This window comes from Sardina pilchardus, chromosome 15 (genome assembly GCF_963854185.1).
Source record: "Sardina pilchardus chromosome 15, fSarPil1.1, whole genome shotgun sequence".
Taxonomy (NCBI): domain Eukaryota; kingdom Metazoa; phylum Chordata; class Actinopteri; order Clupeiformes; family Clupeidae; genus Sardina; species Sardina pilchardus.
The window spans coordinates 12,931,170-12,953,321 of NC_085008.1; the positions used below are offsets into that span (position 1 = coordinate 12,931,170).

The following is a 22,152-nucleotide window of genomic DNA, read 5'->3' on the forward strand; positions in this document are numbered from 1 at the left end:
CACAACTGTCTCCCCTGCTTCCTGACCACAACCTTTGGGTCCAATCACAAACTAGCTTGTCCAAAAGAAGCACAGGGTCGTTGGTCTGACTGGTTGAAGGACTATCCAAGCGTACAGAGTCAGTTAAACGATGCCCATGCCATGACCACACCTAAAAGACTTGTGCTGAAGAAATAAAGCGCAGACTCCCCATACTGATGTTCAATCTTAAAAGATTGACCTTAGTATGGTGAGCCCATTTAGGTGAACACAATGTATGATGGTTAGAAATGCCAGAGTCCGCTTACCCTCTGGAAATGCTGTCAGACAACAAGAGAGGGTTTGGTCAACCTAGGCCAAAGCCATCGATATATCAAAGTTGCGACACTACCATTGACTCCCGTGTACAAACAATGGCGGCACATCCGGTATATCATGGTCGTTGAAAGGAACTATTCCATAGAGAATGAATGAATATCTCAGGTGTTATAATAAGATTTTTCTACATGACTTATGGTAGTGTGCATAATAATGCATTTTCATTGAGTAATATCTGTATGTGGAAATGCAGTTTATAGTAATTTTCATTGAGTATTTACCGTAAATATTAATGCGATCGCTGCTGTCAATCCCTTAGTAAACCAGGGACCAAGGGAACTACTGAGGCTACCCACTAACCACGTGACCGCTCTAATCTGGCTTTAACATGGAAGTCAACGGCTGTCACAACTTTGATATATTGATGGCTTTGGCCTAGGCTATGGCCAATTGGTTCCAAGTTGGTCACATGTTTCATGGACTTCATATAGATACTAAAATTCATCAGATCCTCCTTGACATAGTGCAGGGAATAGTGGGAAAATGTAATAAATTATTTTTTTAAGAATGTCATCAATCATAGAAAAAAATTCCTATTGAGCAATGAAAGACAGGGAAGTGGCAAAGCATTTTCAAGTTTCCCGTGAACAAAAAAGGCAAAAACTATGGGAGCAGAAGGTGAGCAAACTGAAGGCAAGTGACTGCTCATTAGGCTATGTGTGATGTAGGCTAAATGTCATTTTTTCTCTTCGACTTATGATCAATTACATAGACTAGTAATAGCCAGATAACAAAAGCAGCAATTGACACACATAACTGAAAAAGACTGCCAAAGACTGATTTAAAGTTTGTTGATTCTGAATACTGTTACTGCTACAGTAGCATTCGTTCTTTAGAATGGCACTAACATCAAAGAAGCCCATGGTTAAATTGGCTTCTGGGAAGGGGAGCCCTTATTTATGTGAATGGTCATCATCACTCAAAATCGCACCGTAAAATGACTTAATGTGTGTATTTACACAAAGGGGCTCTTTTGTTAGCAGTAATAAGGTAGAAGCTAGGGTTGAGTAATTATTCAAACAAAGAGAAATGCTTTACAATTCACTTATACTTTATTATTATTGTTCACCTTTAATGTTAACAGGTTCCAGGGTCCACTTCACTATTATAGATCAGGGGCGTCATTATATCTAGAGCTGCACGGGGGGCAGAAGCCCCCCCTAGGGAAAGGAACTCTGAATACTACAGCATTAACCAAGAGATTTTAGACAATTCCATGCTCCCAACTTTGTGGAAACAGTTTGGGGATGGCCACTTCCTGTTCCAACATGACTAACGTAGGCCTACCAGTGCACAAAACAAGGTCCACAAAGACGGATGACAGAGTTTGGTGTGGATGAACTTGATTGGCCTAGAGTCCTGGCCGCAACCCAATTAGAACACCTTTGGAATGAATGACAGTGGAGACTGAGAGCCAGTCTCCTCCTCCAACATGTATGACCTGACAAATATGATTCTGGAAGAGTGGTCAAAACCCCAAAACCCCATAAACACACTCCTAAACCTTGTGGAAAGCCTTGCCAGAAGAGTTGAAGCTGTTATACTGTAGGTGCAAAGGGTGGACCGTCTTAAACCCTATGGATTAAGAAGTTCTTATGCGCGTCAAGCAATAAATGTTACCTACTAGTCCAGTTAAGTCTTGCAATAAAACGATATGAACCCCTGCTGAAGTTGACTAAAAAAAGGAATTTAAAAAATAATCTTTTGGAAATTGATCATAATTCCTTTATAAAAAAAAAACAAACAGGAAAAATCCATCCATAAGGACACCAATTGTTCTTGTGAATGTGTATGTGTATAATGTATAAGTTATTTCATGGATCAAGGATACATGCATGAAGTTCCCTTGGCCTTTGGAATTAAAATAGCTGCACATCATACCCTTCACCATACCTAGAGATTGGCATGGTTCTATTTCACTTAGCCGAATAGCTGGTAAAATTTGCAATGAGATGATCTGGTCTGATTTGCTATGAGAGATGATCTCCGCTGGCACGTCGGGGTCCGGTTCGGTCCGGTTTAACCACAGTTAAAATATACTATCAGTGTCCATTGTATAGCGTATAAAACATTGAAAAGTATTGTGATTGAGAACGACAAAATATTCATATTTTGAATTGAAATGATTTTATTCTGCAGTATCACATAAGTGGGATTTATTCATGCAGAATGAATAGAATATGACAAACCAATCATTCACAGTACACTTAAAGTGCTTTATTTCCTTTTAGGAGAATGGAATTGACAATACTATTCAAAAAAGTAGTGGTTGTTGTAAAGATACAATTCACATTATCATTAAAATCAGTACATCAGCTAGTTGTGTATTTCTATCAAAGGGGGAATACAAGTTCATGATAGTACAAGTAATCAATATGGGATCACTTATTTAAAGCGATGCATATTAAATTACATACATTGTTTTAATTTATTTATTTTTAGGATTACACGATAATACAGAATATGCTGCAAGAGTTTGTTCCACAACTGAAGTATCATTGTGAATAATCTTTGCATTTGGGCATTGTTTGTTTATCACAATTCAAACTCAGGGCATATGTCTCTTTAATGTATATCTTTGAAACTGACAGCTAAATACAAATAAAAGACATCCACATTATTCCTGATTGTATTGCTTCTACTTTAGATGAACTGAAAATATAAATATGTCCCCATATCATGTTATATACTGCAAATAAAGGCAAGAGAAAATATGGCTTCATTAAGAACAAAAAACAAAAATATTCAGCTGAAAATAAAATGTCACAGACAACTTTAAAATGATATGACTGACCATCCATTTGATATACACGGCGATCTTATTTCAAAATGGGTGATTTACCTACCGAAGTAGCTCACCTTAGCATTTGGTAGTAAGACTGATTAAACGGACTGATTGCATAAAGAAAAAACTCTAAACCGCACTTTAAAGGCAGTTCACTGTATCAGTACTTCCCTCTTGGCCTTTTCTCTAGACAAATTCTAACTAAAGAGACAGCCATTGTGAAAAAATGCACACTGGACAGACCCATTCACTCTCCAGACGGGAGGAGGCATAGAGGTCACAACAAACATTGCTGAGGTTTTCGGGAAAGGACCTTTCTTTGATAGAGGAGTCTGTTGGTAGACAATAGCAACACTTAATTTAACAGAATACGTTTAACTATTCCTATTTACACTACAACAATAAATCTGTTACTATGTATTATTATTAAAGCTTTGGAAATGATCCATTTCAAATTAGCATTGCATTGCAGAATGCAAAGAAAAGGCAAAGAGTAAATTTATTTCTGATGCAAACAAGTAGAATCCTGGATAATTTCTGACTGTTTTTCACTTTGTTATCTAGGCCTGGATGTCTGGGGCACCGGTCTGATTGATGCACCAATGAAATATGTACTGTGGAATGGAATCACATATCAAACATTAGTGGACCTATTATAAAATCACTGCACTCTCTCCCAATACATTTTTGACCTACTGTACATTGTTAGGACACATACTGCCCCATTTCTGCAAATGAATAAGTAAAACCTGCCCCATTTCTATGTAAAACACATACATAAATCAAGCCAACTTTGCATTTTAATAGACATTCCCAGTTATTTTGATTATCTAGTGAGCTCAGCTTTAATGCCATGTCAAACAGTACAAAAAAAGAGTCCTGGAGAAAGACCAATCAGCCAGTTACATTAGGTCCAAAGTGTGTTCTAGGCCTGGTCTTATCCTAAACTATACTAACAAATGCATACTTTGCATCCCGTAGCACCATTACTTTTTGTCCTGTGTCATTACAGGGAAACACATATATCCATCTCAAAACTGCTGACATTTTTTTTTTTTAATACTTACACTAGCCGGCTTTACATTCTGTTACACATGATGGAAATACATGCTCACAGCAAACATTAGCTCTAGGCCTCTTCTAGGCTCTATGATCAGCAACTAATTCAACACGGTCCAGCTGTGCAATCAGTGCAGTTTCAAAGAGACAACAATCTCTGCCCACCAATTATAACATGTGTTTACCCCATACTGAAGGGAAGTCAGACAACGCTGCATAACATCTTGAAACAAATGTCCACGTTCAGTTCAGTTGAAAACCTGGATAGTACACAGAACTACTTCAAGAATGGAAAAATAAAAAACAAACCAAAGAAAAAAACATAAATTGATTTTCTTTTTGTATTTGTCGATGTTCTGATCTGTTAATACAATAGTGGACAAATGCACCTGAAATATCAGTAGCTGTATTCCTGTTTTTTTAAAGTCACTCTTTAGTGTGATTCACAGCTCTTAAAAATATAATTATCACGATAATATCCTTTGTTTTCAACTAATTATATATATATAAAATAAGCATACCTAGGCTTGATACCAAAGGAATAATCATTCCTACAACTTTTTGCTATCATCATTCCTCTGACAAGTCCTGCATATTATCCCTCTTTTGTGGTCCTATGGTCTGAGCTTCCCATTCTGAATTTATATTAAAATAAACGTCTACTTTGATTGTAATGGTATTGAAGGTAGAAACATCACACTGAGGTATGACATCTTTAAAGCAGCACAGAAGTTTCAGATGATAAGTTTCAAGGATTTCTGCATACGAGTTCATACACAGCACTTTGCCAGCATAACTCATATCACCAGATCTTGATTATAGGACAATTATTTTTTTCTTTCTCTCTACTACTTCTTCTCTTTGTTTTGCAGGCAAGACTTGGTACTTCAAAACATACCAAAATGGTTTGCATGGACCATGACAGCACCTTGTATAAGTTAGAGTCCATGGCGCATGTTATTCAGAGAATTGACATTAACCACTAATGCTAGAGGCAAGTTCGGTCCAGGTGTGTGCTGTCTACACAAGGTTATATCAGTCAAAGACAATTCTGATATTTAAAAAATGTGCAAATAATAGCCTAATACATATGCTTTTTTAAATAATTAGGGGTGGGGTTCTGGTCTAGAGTAATAGATAAAGAGCTTCAGTGACTTACTGCAAATGTGTGATGAATTAGTAAACCTAGGAAATGTTTTCATCAGCACTTTTCTAGGGTAATTGTCATAAACATGGCCTATGCTAACTACAAAAGCCTTACTTTGTCTGTTTAATTTAAAGGTAAAGGCAGTGATTGCAGAAGATGTCATGTTTGTTTATGCTTTATGCCTCCCTTCAATACTGCCAAGGAAACCCCACAGCGTTTCTAATTGGTTTCCAGTTTTCGGTGGACTGCCTACAGAGACTAGGTTTTTTAGTGCTCACGGGATGGGCAGCTAGTGGATTGTGAGATGTACTGTATGGGCTTGAAATTGTGTACGATCACTGACTGCAACTTTAACATTGGTAAACCCAGATCACCAACACAGAAAAACAGATATAGATTGAGAAGAAAAACAGTTCTTTGAGATTTTAAGTTGAATTTAAATTAGACTTAGGTTGAGAAAGGGGCAGGGTTATTTTGCAGATGAGAAACAGCTCTCCTAAGGGTGCCTTAGGAGAAACAAATTAATTGATTTATTTCTCACAAGACAAAAAAAAAGGCATTTGATACAAAAAAAACAGCTTTGAGTGAGCAGAGCAAATTTGCACACAAGCAGGGCTACTATTGAACTCAGAGAGAAATTGAGAGAGAGAGAGAGAGAGAGAGAGAGAGAGAGAGAGAGAGAGAGAGAGAGAGAGAGAGAGAGAGAGACCAGGTTGTGAGGGGAAACACTACAAAATGGGGACAAAATGGTCCTTTTCAAAACTGGTGACATAATCCATGGGTAGTCAATCTGTTGAGGTAAAGAACATCTATACTGTAGGTTGCTATTCCATGACATTCTGTGCTGCTTTAACACCATAAAGTGAAAGGGGGTTGAACCACTACTTCTATCTCCACCCGGGAAGTTGTTCACTGACCAGCTAGATTATTTTGGTCCATTCGGCTTTGGACTCTTGGACTCTCATCTTGAGCCTTTGACTTAGAACTGTGAGTCCAACTAGCTTTCAATACAAGGGACTATAGAGTAGTTTGTTTAAAAAAAAAAAAAATCAAAGAAAATAAAATGTTCAACAACAGTAATAATAATAATAATAATAATAATAATAATAATACTGAGTGCATTTACCAGTCCACTGGTAACAGATTTGTATTGCGTAGTGATCATTGAGAGGTAACTGAGCTGTCTAGTAGCTTATCTGAGGTTGAAGACTTTCATGTTTTCTGTATTACTGTTGATATTAACATTCAGCAGCTATTTGAAAATGTTGAATGTTGAAAGGCGTTCCAGAGAGAGTAGATATTATATGTAAAATAAGTCAGATCCAGGACCACCTGTTTGTCCAAAGGGACATCATGTAGGCAATATCATATCCTACAAAGCAGTTTAATTCTAAGACACCAAGATTGATTTAGTAATTAAACACCCTACAAATTCAGTGTTGTATTATGATTCGATACTAGAGGCTTTCCCAAGTCTGTGAGTGTGTGTAAACACCCGTAGAGCCGAATTGGCACTTTTCATTTTAAGATCAAATTATTCTATTCTTCCACCTGATCAGACCTAAAATGTCTTTCAGACAACACACTTGGCAGACTCTCTGCTATGGTAGTGTTGCATCCTAGCAGAGGTTAACGAGATTGTCAGAAGGCAAAATTTAAAAAAGGGAAACAAAGTCTCCTCTTTTATCTTAACTTCAATATTTGGCACAAATACCTTGGCAATCTGGCCGAATTTAAACATGTTAAAATTTTTCCTGAATTCTAAACTTTTGCTCCAAGAAGTACAAAACCTTTTACAAAAGAAAGCAAAAATAAAAAAAACCAGTAACATACTAAAAACAGGAAAGGCAAAACACTGTATCCAGTGATGTGAGGCTGTTGAAGTGTGGAGTTTCTTCATTAGATAGCTTCTGGTTCAGTCTGTATTAGTGAAGGTAGATGTGGTTTAAAGCAGAAAGACCATTCTTAAATAACCAACATATAAAGTCTGCTAGTACACTTAACTCTTGCATCTTTGTAAGTTTGTTTCACACGTTTCATATAAGGATATTTAAAATGAATAATTGAAGATACGACTATCCATATTCAGGTGAATCCTCCCTTTTCTCATCCTAAATGTGAAGAAAAGCAGCTTCGAAAATATTTCACGTTTAACTCTCTCATTTGTCGCTGAGATATTGCCTCTGCTGTTTTGCCTCTGTGATTGAGTCTTGGATGGGGAAAGTTGTGGATTTGGGTGAGAGTAAGAGCTGAGAATAGAGGTGAGGTTGAGATTGCTTGTTGAGGGCAGGGAATATGATACATTCTCCGAAACTGAGATTCTCCCTGACCCCAATCATCAACTCTCACCTCATTCTTTTGAACCTCTTGACACCTTAATCAGGGCCTGTGGTGGAAACTGAGGGCTGCATACCCTCCCCCAATGAGGATGTTGACCCTCCTCCTGCCCCATTCCCCTCCCCTTCCTCCTGGCCAGGGGACCCATCATCAGCCTGGCCTCCCCTAGATGAGACGGTGGTGGTTTCAGGGGAGGCACTGTGGGCTGCTTCCTGCGAGACACAACCAGGGTGGTTCTTGCGGAGGTGCTGGTTGAGGATAGCCTGAAAGGGGAAGCTTTTCCCACAAACATGGCAGTGGAAGGGCTTATTGCCAGTGTGCTTGCGGATGTGGTATTCCAGCTGGTCCTTCCGTGTGTACTTCTTACCACATATCCGGCACACAAATGGTGTGATGCCCATGTGCAGACGCATGTGACGGTCCAGACTTCCCTTCTGGTTGAAGGACTTGCAGCAATAGATGCAGGTGAGGCGTGGGTTGTAGCGGAACCAGCGATCACCCACCTGCTCCCTCAGGTATTCCTCGTAGCCGCCCATGTCAAAAATGGCCTGTTCCTCACCCTAAACACATAAATCATTACATATTGAGACATCAGGACACATAAGCAAAGGGAGAAAACTAGTAAGAGCAATTTTCTAGTATAGCTTTTTCTTCATCTTCAAGTCATTCTATGCTTACATTAGTCCATGGTGTACAGTCTAATAGCTTTGCATTTTGAAGAAAAAAAAACACTAGTGACTGAGTGCTAGTAGGCTAACAGTACAACACTCATTTTCCTCATTTTAATTACCTTCCCAAAACGGTTTATTATTATTACTAATATTATTGGGGGCCAAGCAGCGAAGGCACCCATTGTGTTTCTATGTTTTCTTATTATTATTCTGCCATGGGAGTCTATGGCAGCCTATAGAACCGTCTGCTAAAAAATTTGGGCACAGTCTGATTGGGGACAGTCCCGTTACAGTCCCGTTATTCATTTCACCAAGTTTCATGTCGGCACCTCCAAGGCTCCAGCGCCATTAACAACTCAAAGTTGGACATGCTTTCACACACATAACTTTTGACTCTTTTTGATTTTCAAAAATGATTGGAATCCTTGGACCAAGCAGAGTTCAACGCACCCTATGACGTCATTTTCAGAATTTCTCTCAGTGTATGGGGCTGGGCAGCGGTCACACACACATACTGCATCACCATGTTCAGACACAGCTGCTAAGGGGTGTGTTTCTAGAAAGCGTAGTTGCCTAACTTCCGTCACAATCTTTGTAGTTAGAACCATGGCTCTTGGATTCAGTGTTTCTAGAAAGGGTCGTTAAGATTCTCAGTCGCAAATAAGGGCGGAACGTTTGGTGGTTGGAAGTACTGCCCCTGAGCAGTCACGCTTGTGTTGTTTCATTGGACAGAAGCCTAATCATAACCAGCAGGAATCAATATAAGTTATATATTAAGATGCCGTTTATATGCAGACATAGTTTTAAGATATTAACTGTTCCCACAAAGTTGGGAGCATGGTATTGTCCAAAATCTCTTGGTTAATGCTGAAGCATTCAGAGTTCCTTTCACTGGAACTAAAGGACCAAGCCCAGCTAGGGGATGGCCCCTTCCTGTACCAACATGACTGTGCACCAGTGCACAAAGCAAGGTCCATAAAGACATGGATGACAGAGTTTGGTGTGGATGAACTTGACTGGCCTGCACAGAATCCTGACCTCTACCCAATAGAACACCTTTGGGATGAGTTAGAGCAGAGACTGAGAAGCAGTCTCATCATCCAACATAAGTGTGTGACCTCACAGATGCGTGTCTGAAAGAACGGTCAAAAATGTCCACGAACACACTCCTAAACCTTGTGGAAAGCCTTGCCAGACGAGTTGAAGCTGTTATAGCTGCAAGGGTGGACCAACGTCTTATTAAACCCTATACATTAAGAATGGGATATGACTGAAGTTCACTGAGTCAAGGCAGGTGAGCGAATACTTTTGGCCAGGGATGTAGTGGAGGCTAAACACAAGTAAATGCAGTTTATCCACCTCTGAAATTTCAGAAATAAAGTTATTCATCTCTTATTAGAGTTTATTCACCTCTCAAAAGAGTTTAGTCACCAATTTTTACATCCAAAAATCACACTGTATTATCCACATTCACAATATGTGCACTCATCTACACTCTAAGAACCATTTAATACCACTGGTATTGATTTACATTGGACAATAACCTCCACCATCATCAAACACATTCTGAATGCCTTTTTAAAAAATCTGATACCGCAAATTCATAATTTACCCACCTCTTAATTTACCACTCGACCCCTGCTTTTGGCAATATTAGTGTAGGCCCATGGAATGATTAATTTACCAACAGATAGGCTACTATTTTAATCTGGCTCGTTACATCATTATAGAAAACTGTGATGTTGCTATTTAGCCCTATGAGGCAAGACTGTGATTGGTCAACTCGCCCTGTGTGTTGAGCCGGTTGAGCTGTGGGTAGTAGCATCATACTAGTTCGCTAACATAAGCTTTGCAAATAAACTCAGACATATTTTGGTTACAATGACAGGGTTATCTTATTGTAAACTGTCTATCTGTCAGTAACATTTTGAAATCAACAGTTCGTATCGCCACCTGGTAGTTCCACATTCTGACTACCGTTGCGGTGGTGAATGACAGAGACGCAGGAGACATACAGTAAAACTTTGAAAGGTTTACACCAATGTAAAGGCAACTGCATTGTGTGGACATGAAACTCTATTCACCAGCACATCAGTGAGGGTGTTTACATTGTATGCATCCACGCACAAACGTAGGGGAGTAAAAATAGCAGTCGCTTTCAAAATAAAAGCAACAATGTTGATTTGCATGCATTATCTCTATGCTACTGTAGGCTCTTGACTACTCTTTTTTCACGGACCTTACGCGGGCCGGTCAGGAAAGGCCCGCGGGCCGTATGTTGCCCATGTCCGCTGTAAGTGATCCACCTGCAATGTGGGCAAAATGAGGGACTGCACACTCATGTGATCCTATGATAAAAAAGATCATGTGAAAAGAGCATCACAAAGAGTGAAAAAGATGTACCTGTGAGCTGTGGTGTTTCTGATCATACACTCTCCCTGGAGACTCACTCTTGGCCCTCTGACGTTCCGCCATCACCACCACGCTTCCTGTAGGACTGAACCTGTGCAGGAGGAGCAGTACAGTACATGCACATCACAAATCTCTTTCGTGTACACACACAACTATAATACACAACATTAAAATGTGGTTGATAATAGCCAGGCTTACAACTTATAGTATACTATAACACAGTACCCTCCACGGTAAAAGATGAGTAAAAAAAATGCTATGAAAAAGGTATCTTTTGGTGAACTAGCCTAATCTCACACAAAAAAAATGATAATCGAAACTTTAGCTTGAATAAGGTGCTGTGTCCACCAATCACGTTTTTTACACTGAGAGCGCCCTCAACCTTCTTTTCACGACGCTTCGGTTTATTGTTGCTATGTTACCAAAACCAGAGACGGTTCATAAAGAGAAGTGACATTGACGAGCCCAGCACTGTTCTAAAGCTGAACAGATTTCAACTTTGAGCGTTCTGAGCGCTTCGGCAAAAAACGGTCAGCGCAGAGAGCTTTTTTCCGCCGAGGGCGCTCAGCGCTGTAACCGCTGAGCTACGTAGAGTTTATATTGAAAATTGTCGCAGTCGGTGCAAAAAACGCGATTGGTGGACACAGGCCCTAAATGTATTGTGAGGAAAAACTTAATCAGGAAATAATTATTTCCAGAACAAAATCACTTGTCACAATTATTGGTACCCCTAGACAATCTAGTTTGTAAAATGTAAGGTCATGTTCTCATTTGACATTGGGAATTTCTACATTGCGTTACTTTTTGATCAGACTGTCAATTACCTTCCTAGAAATAATACTCTACACTAGTCAAATGACCTCATCATTCATCAACATGGGAAATACATGAGAATACACAATTCAAATAAGGGGGAAATGTGTTGACCTCTGTCATTCTAAATATAGTCTAATTTAGTCATTTCAAGTCTAATCTAATCATTTCAATATCATTGTGTTTTACAGGTGGGTGCATGTAGCCTGGTCATACCAAACCCTCGTGCTAATATCGTACAGAGGGTCTGGACCTACTCCATTCAGAATCGATTTCAGGCAGGAGGCGTGAACTCTGTTGAAGTTTGAAACGATTGGGCCTGATTTTACCCAATCGCTAATATTCCTGTTCCCATATGTAATATTCCATAATATTCCCATATGCTCGACGTCATCATTAACACCCCCCTCCCCCCATTCGCTGATTGTTCAGGATGGAATGCATCCTGAGAAATCGAGTCCAATAGGATCAGACCCAGACGTAATGCTGTAGGGAAATGAAAATTGAGCGGAAGCTTGCGGAGGGCTATGCCAGGCTAGGGTGCATGCAAATGTTACAACAGCAATGTAAAAGAAAAATATTTTGATACTAATAATACTGGCATCATCTCAGCTTCTTGAGAATAATAATTCTAGAATGCTTTTCAATTGACATGAGTTAAAGAAAAGCAGCCAACAAGTACTCAATGTATGGGAACTATCGGAAAGTAATTCCACGTGTCTAATTCAAATGGTTTTGAGTTTGCAAACAGTGTGAAAAGCTGTCATCACTAAAAAAGTTTGCTGCAATTCTGAATTTGGCCATTAATCTACTTCTACAGTGTCAAAATAAAAAAAAATCTTGAAGTTATTAGATGTGTCTAGACTTTTTTTACTGGTTATGCATGTCCAGATCCAATACAAAAGCAAGCTTCTATTTCGACTTCAGCTCTATTCAGACCTGGGTCTGCCTGAAAACGATGGTACGATCGCTAGAACACTGGTGCAGTTCACTTTGGTGTGAATGCTATTCGTTCCAAAACAATGCGTTCCCATTTTAATATCAATATAATTTTAATATCAACTTTTTTTGCAACATCACCAAGGAATATTGGTAAATAGAAGCTTGTGTATATGACAGAAATGGACTCGGGTGCACAAAACAAAAATGTAATGTGAAGGGAGAGTGGCTGGAGCAGTACTAGAGGGGAGTAATTGCACTTGGGTTCATGTGAAGGCAACTTTATCCCTTTTATTATATTCTCCAACTTTAAGAGGTGTTATGGAATAGGACTAAGAGCTGTTTTATTGGCGAGGAAGGATTTACAAAGTATTAAACACAGCGGATGCCAATTAATATGACACATGTGCAAAGAAAACCAAAAAACATTTGTTTCTTGATGCAAGGTTCCCTCCTGAGTCGACATTCCCTGACTTTCAATGAATGAACATAAAAAACAGGCCAACTTTGGTCAGAATGTCTAGCAGACAACAATAAGCCACAGTATCTTAAACAGATCAATTTGGCAAGCATTTTTCAATAATTCAGACATTGTCATGTAACTTTAGAAGTTTACACTTCTTTCACATAGTGCACAATTTTGATTACATAGTGTATCTCAAGGCCTAATAATGGCCTAACGCATTATTAGGCCATACACTTGGCAGAAGTGATTGCAAGTTGTTGACGAGCAAGAGAGGGATAATGGTTGCAAAAATACTCCATGGAAAATATGGCTTTTGATAAATGTCTTGGTAAATGTGAACATGCTACAAACAAAATGCCATGAAATTATCAAATATGAAGTTACCAAAACATTATCAAACCCCTGACTTTCTATGTCTAGAATAGATAAAAATCCATTCCATAATCCATGGAAACCCTGTTACTCATTGTTTTCATTTTGAGACTATGTAAAATCACTTTGAGACTCTAGTAAAATAATTTAATTTTCAACTTTTTTCTACTCATTAACTTTACCGTGGGTTGTGGATGGCGCTGTATCTGAGCATCATCCCTGATAAAACACATTCCATGTGTGCAATAGACTGCTAAAGTTCGCCTATCCAACGCTGCCATCTTTGCCCATATAAGGAGTTCTGGGTGTTAATCAAGGTAAACTGCCTATGCAAGTTGCATCACAAATTAGGTCCGATGCATCAAAAATCAGAGTTCGCCGTCTTAATGTACTGAAGATCATAGAATCCACTCGAAGGCAGATAACAGAAGTGTGCAGGACAAAACATCTGCATATCAGACTTCTTCATCCAGGAGAGTATAAACGGTATGATCCCCAAATTATTTTCTCATAAGCATAATCATAAGATGCCACATCTCCTTATATGAGCAAAGATGGCAGCTTTTTTGTAGGTGAAATTCAGAGGTCTAAGCATCCTCTCCTCAATGAACATGGAAGTAACTGCACACATTCACACACAAACATCCACACACACAGACACACACACAGACACACACACACACACACACACACACACACACACACACACACACTGTACATACACAGACCTCTCAGTCTCGCTGAAGCTGCTGGAGGGCTGGGAGCTCTTTGACCCAGAGGCACCTGAAACAAATTCCTCTTGCACCAGTGAGCTGCGGCCTGAGGCGTCAATCATCATGGGGGTACCCTCCTCCACTGTCCCACTCACTTCAGCTGCCGACGACTGCATTTCCATGCCCCCCCATTCCTCTAGATGCTCCGTCTTGATCCGCAAGCCATCCGGTACCCGCACCCCTATATCCTCTCCCCTACTATCCTCTAGTCCAGACTCAACATACCATTGCCCTGATCGGTTAATGCGCAGGACTGGCTCCTTTTCCCTGATGTTGCTCGTCCCTCCCTTGTCCCCTAAAATTTCTGACACAAGCCCACTGTGCTCAACAACCTGGGGGCTCATAGAGTTGCCAGCTGGGCTCACATCTTGTGCCTCACATGTGTCGCGTACCTCCATTGCTCCAGCACCTCCTATGCCACATGGGCCAGTCACCTTCGGACTACGGATTCTGGGACTGAGCAAGTGCGGACCCATTGAACCCCCACCAACATTCCCAGACTCCAAGGTCCGCCCAGAGCTTCGATGAGCCCCAACCAAGTCTTCCTCCACATCAGCCAGGTTAATTTTGAAATGGATACCCTCTAGAATCTGTGTGCAGCGATCAATGATGTGCTGCATCTGCAAAAAACTAGCTGCTGTCAAATAGCTAATGATGTCTGCCAGTTGGAGGCACAATCGGCCTGTGTAGCAAAATGACAGCAGCTGTTCAAACACTGACGGGTTTCGAATGACTGAGAGGGACACCGTGCTCATCTCACTCAGTGACATGTGGTCGCGGAAGTATGGTGAGCTGGCGGCGAGCACCACCTTGTGCGCGCGAAAACTCTGGCCCTGCACGTTCACCACAATGTCGCACAGGCGGCCCTGCATGCGCAACTGATTCAGGTGGGACAGCACCGAGTTACTGAAGTCCGGGATGTCGAGCTGAATACTGCCTGCGCGCTCCATGCCGTCTGCCGCGTTGTCACCGCAGACAAACCTGAAGTATACGACAGAAGAACAGTGTGTGAACAGTGCATTAAAACCGACCACAGATCAGACTGGTAGGCTACTCCATCTACTGTCAGGACATCTTAAAATGATATTTCACACCCTATGAATGCACTAGTTATAATTTTACATAAGCGTTGAAGCATGAAAGTGATTAAGTGATGACAGCTTACCTTGATGTTGACAGGACTGATCACACTGGGGGTGTCATTTGGTTATTTTTGCAAACTGCGGCTCGAACGCGTAACTGAATCTGAAACTGTTTTGAAACATTCACTTGCATAGAAGCAGTGGATTACGGACACAATGGATGCATTACTTAAAACTACTTGACGCTACAACGCCGGCGTTTTGACAACCCAGTGACCGATCAAGCTTCCAGATCATAGCCGCGGCGCAGCACTCTTCTCGGTATGAGTAACATACTGCAGTACGGTGATGAGCGGGAGCCTACCCGACAAAACTCCGGCGATGGATAGGTCCAAGGAGCTGCCTTCCTTAGATAACACTATTGTCGAATGGCGATAAAACAGTGTATCCTACCTACTGCATCCTATCCCGGGCTATTATCAGCATATCCAGATCAAGCCATTTGTTGTGTTCGCAAAATCCTCACTCTTCTTCGCGGGTTCTCTCTAGCCCTGCGTTTCTGGCCGTTAGCATAGTTCCACAAACCTGAACTGTGCCAGCAGTGGGAAACAATTGGTATTATGGGAAGTGTTGTTCGGTTTGTCGCAGAGCCTATGACCAGGAGACCGGAAAAAACTTTTACTCCCATAATGCATCACTCTAAACTGGAAGACCACTTGTAGTGATGCGACTGCTGTTTTACCATTATTTATCAACTTTATTGGGCAAAGTGTTAGCCTACAGAACAGAACTCTTCAAATGTAGACTGTGTAGGCCTATGCCTATATTCTTGTCAAAAGTTTTGGTTAGCCTGACTGATTTTAGCCTTGACTTGGTTTCACAAAAGAGATGACAAATAAATGACCATGGGGATTTATGCTGTGCATCTAGCTGGTCCCAATCAGGTTAACAGCCAGCCTTAGTTAATTCTAATGTTAATTATGTTGTTGGTTCAGCCAGCGGTCACTCAAACCAGATTCACATTCTATGTGAATTTTGTAACATTTGCTAAATTCATTTACTGGTAAAACACAACTAGTACAGGACCTGAGAAATATTTGTATGCGCTTCATTTAGCGGAGAATATCTCAATTGTTCTTAACTAATATGACCCCACTGAACAACATGGGATGTGTGCCAAAATCTCTATCCGGGACGAAAGTCCTGAAAATGACCACAATAGGTGACCCTATTATCGCACTATTATCACACTACAGGTCAATGGGACTTTTTTTCCCCTTTTTAGATATCTTCATAAACTTCTACCAGATTAATGTTCATATTAAGAGAAATACTTTTTGTATTACATTTTGTCAAAAAATATTGTTTAAATATGCAAATGAGGCAATATCTCATTAAATATGCGTACATGCACTCTTGAAGCAACAGCTTTTCTGAGGTGATCTCAATGTTTATCTGACCATGTAATGAAATAATTCTAGTTTGATATTTGGGGGTCTTGCAGCAAAGCTGCAGAGTTTCAATATGCATAAGCGTTCACTCAATACAGCCAATCAAAATTGACTGTGAAGCCGCCAAACAGGAAGTGAGCTCATATCTCACCAACGCTTTGATGTATGAAGTCCAAACATTGGTAAGGGGACTCGTTAACTGATTGTGATGATGCACTAGGAAATTGGTATCGTTTGGACTCTATAGGGGGTGCTGTGATACAGGAAGTAAGCTCGTATCTCAGTAACGCTTTGATGTACGAAGTTCAAACTTAGTATGTGGACTTGGTACCTGATTGTGAGGACGTTCTAGGAAATTGGCATTATTTGGTGGGACTTTTTTTCCCTTCATAGATATCCTCATACATTTCTAATAATTAATTGTGCAAATGAGGCGATATCTCATTAAATATGCGCAGATACACTCTTATAGGTAGGTACTTTTATTTATATAGCGCATTTAACGTGCACTGAGTGCAACCCAAAGCGCTTTACAGAACACAGAGACACAGACAGTGCCGAAATGGAGTGGCGTAGTCGCCAGCGTACCCATGACAACACAACAAACAAATTCACAAAATAACAAGAAGACACAAGTTGCCGGACGGAGTGGCGTAATCCCCAGCGTACCCGTGACACCAAGACATACAAGACAGACAAACAAATAAACAAATGTCAAATAAATAATAAAACAAACAAACAAAAAAAAAAAACAGAAAAGTCCACGTCAACTTAGTCCAATCGACTGCACTCAAGTCAGACGGCTGAGAGAAGTCCCAGGGCAATGAAGACGCACAGCTAGCCTAGCTATCAGACCAACCGAAGACGGCGCTAGGCAGGCCGTCTGGAGAGCACCAGAAGCAGTAGCAGCAGAAGCACTGAGCAGTCTGAAGCAGTGAGCGACCCTGCAGATCAGCAATTCGGTGGACCCCCGACAGCAACAGTTTGTCTCTGGCTTCCATCGTTAGCACTGCTGCAGAGCATGGCAGCTCGCAGGCCAGCAGCAGCTCAGCAGTCGCGGCGGCAGCATCGCCCGCAGTTGGTAGCCAGGTCGCCCGCGGTTGGTAGCCAGGTCGCCCGCAGTTGGTAGCCAGGTCGCCCGCGGTTGGTAGCCAGGTCGCCCGCAGTTGGTAGCTAGGTCCTCAGCTGTCCTGACCAGACGGTGAAGTGCAGTGCTCATGGATGGAGGATGTGAAGCCCTCGCCAGCGGTCTTCAACCCAGTGGACATACTACTCGCTGTGGCATCAGCCAACTTGAAGTAGCAAAATAAAGATTGAGAAAAGCACAAGACTATCGAAAATAGCGTAAATAAAGAGTGAAAACATTAATCTAAATAAATAAATACAAAAAATGAACAGAATAAAACATAAAATTATGAAAATTACATAAAAACAAACAAAAATATGATGCCAGACGGAGCGGCATGTCTTGCCAGCGTCCCCGTAACCTAGCAACAGCTCTTGAAGCAACAGCTTTTCTGAGGTGATCACAATGTTTACAATGAACATGTAATGTAAGAATTCTGGTTTTTGATATTTTTAATTGTGTTTCTGTAAATGTTCAGTGTGGATGTATGTGTGAGGAAGATGTCCTGTGTTGTGCTGTGTGGAATTACAAATACAACACTGCAAAAAACTGCTTGTCTAATAAAATCAAACTAATCAATTCTCCCTGAAAACAAGCAAAATTATCTCCCAGTGCAATAAGTAAATTTGTCGTAAAACAAGCACAATTGTGGGGGTCTAGCAGTAAAATCGCAGAAATGGCGTTGCCATGGCATGAGCAAGTACTCACAGCAATTTTCACAGCAATTGGATAAAGAATGGTTGAAATATCGGCTTACTTCCTTTATTACAGCACCCCTAGAGGTCAAATGATGCCACAAGCCTTGCATGTCCGCACAATCAGGTACCAATTCCCCGTAACAAGTTTGGCCTTCATACATCAAAGCGTTGCTGAGATATGAGCTCACTTCCTGTATCACAACGCCTCCTACGGATGCCAAATGATGCCAATTTTCTAGTGAGTCCTCTCAAACAGATACCTGAGGTGCCTCTCATGTAAAGTTTATACGTCCTCCCTCACTCCTCGGGCCTCGATCCTCACTGATCTACATAAAGAATGATGGGGCGGCAACAACGATAGTCTATCCCTTCGTCTATCTTTCTTTATGTAGATCAGTGAGGATCGAGGCCCGAGGAGCGAGGGAGGACGTATAAACTTTACATGAGAGGCACCCCATGGGGCCCTCGAGGGGCGTTCCCACAAGTTTGGCCTTCGTACAACAATACGTTACAGAGATACATTGTGCGTCCTCACAACCAGATACCATGTTCCTGTGCCAAGTTTGCCCGTCGTATATCAAAGTGTTGCTGAGATATGCGCTCACTTCCTGTAACGCAGCCCGCCCTATGGATGCCAAATAATTCCAATTTCCTAGCATGTCCTCACAATCAGGTACCAAGTCCACATACCAAGTTTGAACTTCGTACATCAAAGCGTTGCTGAGATACGTGCTTACTTCCTGTATCACAGCGCCCCCCATAGAGTCCAAACAATGCCAATCAGTTAACGAGTCCCCTTACCAATGTTTGGACTTCATATATCTAAGCGTTGGTGAGATATGAGCTCACTTCCTGTTTGCCGGCTTTGCAGTCAATTTTGATTTGCTGTATTGAGTAAACGCTTATGTGTATCGAAACTCTTCAGCTTTGCTGTTAGACCCCCAAATATCAAACCAGAATTCTTACACTACATGGTCAGATAAACACTGCGATCACCTCAGAAAAGCTGTTGCTTCAAGAGTGCACAGTATGTACGCATATTTAATGAGATATTGCCTCATTTGCATATCTAAACAAATCATTTTTGACAAAATGTAATACAACAAGTATTTCTCTTAATATGAACATTAATCTGGTAGAAGTTTATGAGGATATCTATAAAGGGAAAAAAAGTCCCATTCACCTCTAGTGTAATAATAGTGTGATCTAATAGTGTCACCTATTGTGGTCATTTTCAGGACTTTCGTCCCGGATAGAGATTTTGGCACACATCCCACGTTGTTCAATGGGGTCATATTAGTCTAGAACAGTTGAGATATTCTCCGCTAAATGAAGCGCATACAAATCTTTCTCAGGTCCTAGACTAAACAGATTGTCTGCCTAATACCATAATTTAAATTGTGGTATAGCCATAATTATTGACATAGCCTATTGTCTGTGAACAGCTTTGTTTTTGACACACTGAATAACATACATGTAGGCCTAGGCTACTGTATAAAACAGGTAAGATAGCCTACCACTAAGTGTAGAGTTCAAATGAGAATCTAACTATCATAAATGTCCATGAGAGAACCCTGTGGACCAACAGTATAAGCTAAATGTAGGCTAACCTAAACAAAATATTACACTGGGGGGGTTGTATAGATTTACTACATCGGTTGCCCATTAATGAAATGTCTGAAATTAGTCCAGCATTTTCTCTTATAGTTTACATAATTGATTCATGTCCTGGTTACCCCATTTGTAGTAGCCTTGAAGAAGTAAGAAGTAATTCCACAGAAATATTCATGTAACTTCAATATCCCATATAATGTTTTGCAGGTGAATGCATGCAGATGTTGCAACTGCAATGTAAAGGGAAAATATTTTGATATTATTCAAGATTAAGTTTTAAAATGGATCACGCTGAATATGTGGTGTCACTAATGTTCAGAAACATTCATTGAAGTTTGAAATATGAGCCATGGAACCACTTTGTGCATGCTCAATACCTAACACGCTCATGGTGGGAACAAAGCATGGTTAATCTCAAAGCATAACATAAGATCACTCAATTCAGCTCCAAATTCTACTGGTTTCTAAGCATAACCCTCTTTAAAGTAAACTTCTGACAATACTGTTAGCTGTGTGATAAGGCACATTCGACTTCATGTAGCCGTCTTAGACGACTGCAGAAGAAACTATTTCTGACATCGTGATACGTCTTTCAAACCGGAATTGTACACGTCATGGTTGAAAATGTAGCAAAATGTCAAATTCTACTGGTCTCTTAACATAACCCTCTATAAAGTAAATTTCTGGCAATACTGTTAGCTGTGTGATTGTCTCAGTGTTCTTGCAAAGGTTAATGGGAGCCAGGGTCGGCTCTAGACAGGGGCTAAGCCCACCCAACCATTGTGTCTTGCCCACCACAGGTTTTTCAGTTGCACATCTGAACAGTGTGCAGCCTCAAACCATGCTTGGATGTAGAGGAGTTGGCCTTGAGTCTAATGGTAACTAGCTTGTGCATAGCTGTGCAGTATGCATGTTAGATAAAACCCCTCTCCTGATGCCTTAAAGGAAAACAGGGAAAAATCTGACACAAAATCATGCCCCAGAGGCACTGTAGCTGTTCTGGCTGTTGGCTGTAGCAACTCAAGCTTTTTTTTTTTTTTTTTTTACCATATCTGCTGTATTGGAACCGAAATCTCAGTTTACCCATCTCAGGGCTGATCAACCCAGAGATCAAGGTTAGATAGGGTTTGTTAAACCTTCTCTCTGGAATACCCCCAGATGGGTGGACCAATCAAACCACAGTCCTGCTCAACATGAACAACACAGACTAAATTCACTCCTTTCACACCATTAAAGTGTCTTGGAGGGGCGCTGTGGTTCAACAGGCTACAGCGCTCATGCCACATACTGTACAAGTCCGAGTGCTCATAGAGACCCAGGTTCAAATGCATAACCATGGCAGCCAAACAATCAACTTCTGACCCTTGAGGTCGGGAGGAAGGCAGGACAGGGAAACAATCATTCACAAAAATACCCCCTGCCAGGTGGCATCAATACAGTAGCCTACATATCCATCTATTTGTTAGCTTAATGTTTAGGAGTTTTGCCAATTTGCCAAATATTAACCAATGCTTGCATTAGTATTATGGATTTCAAAAACATTGGTAGGTTGATAGCTAGGACTAGCTCAACTTCATGGAGTAGAAATATTTAACAGACTTACTAGACACCAACCATCAGACCCGGCTGCAGAGTGCAGTGATAAAGGGGGCATTTGAGATTTTCAGGGGGGCACTATCAGTCGTAAAAGTCCGCATGATTATTCAGGCCCGGGCTTCAGCGGGTCCATTATTTCTCTGTTATTTCAGGGTTGCCACCTAGATATCGATGACCTGACCAACCACTTTGCGCAGTGAAAATGTCCATTAGATATTAGATTTGCATTTACCATACCTTACACCTACAGTATAGCCACGCTTATTTAGTAGGCCTAGGCTATGTCCCACTCAGACATTGGAATAACTTGATGATGTTGAACGTTTCATTTTCTTTTTTTCCTGGCCTGTCAGTCTTTTGAAAGCGCTGTCATCTTCGTCCTCCTCCTTGCCACCCATATTAATGATAATGAAAGATGTTGAATAGGCCATTTACATAGACTATTCAATCTTCA

At 40.8% G+C, this 22,152-nt stretch overlaps 1 protein-coding gene across 2 annotated transcripts; it reads right to left on the reverse strand.

Moving 5' to 3' along the window:
* Window positions 1–2,552: 2,552 nt before the first annotated feature.
* zbtb37 (zinc finger and BTB domain containing 37) lies at window positions 2,553–15,782 on the reverse strand. 2 transcript variants are annotated; one of them, XM_062556629.1, is made up of 4 exons: window positions 15,297–15,782; window positions 14,087–15,112; window positions 10,760–10,859; window positions 2,553–8,245 (listed from the first exon to the last, which is right to left on the reverse strand). In XM_062556629.1, the coding sequence occupies exons 2-4, from the start codon at window positions 15,079–15,081 to the stop codon at window positions 7,724–7,726; spliced, it is 1,617 nt and encodes a 538-aa protein (XP_062412613.1). In that variant the 5' UTR covers window positions 15,082–15,112; window positions 15,297–15,782; the 3' UTR covers window positions 2,553–7,723. The 2 variants fall into 2 exon arrangements, with proteins under 2 accessions (XP_062412613.1, XP_062412612.1); XM_062556628.1 differs by having other exon boundaries at window positions 14,081–15,112.
* Between the last annotated feature and the right edge of the window lie 6,370 nt (window positions 15,783–22,152).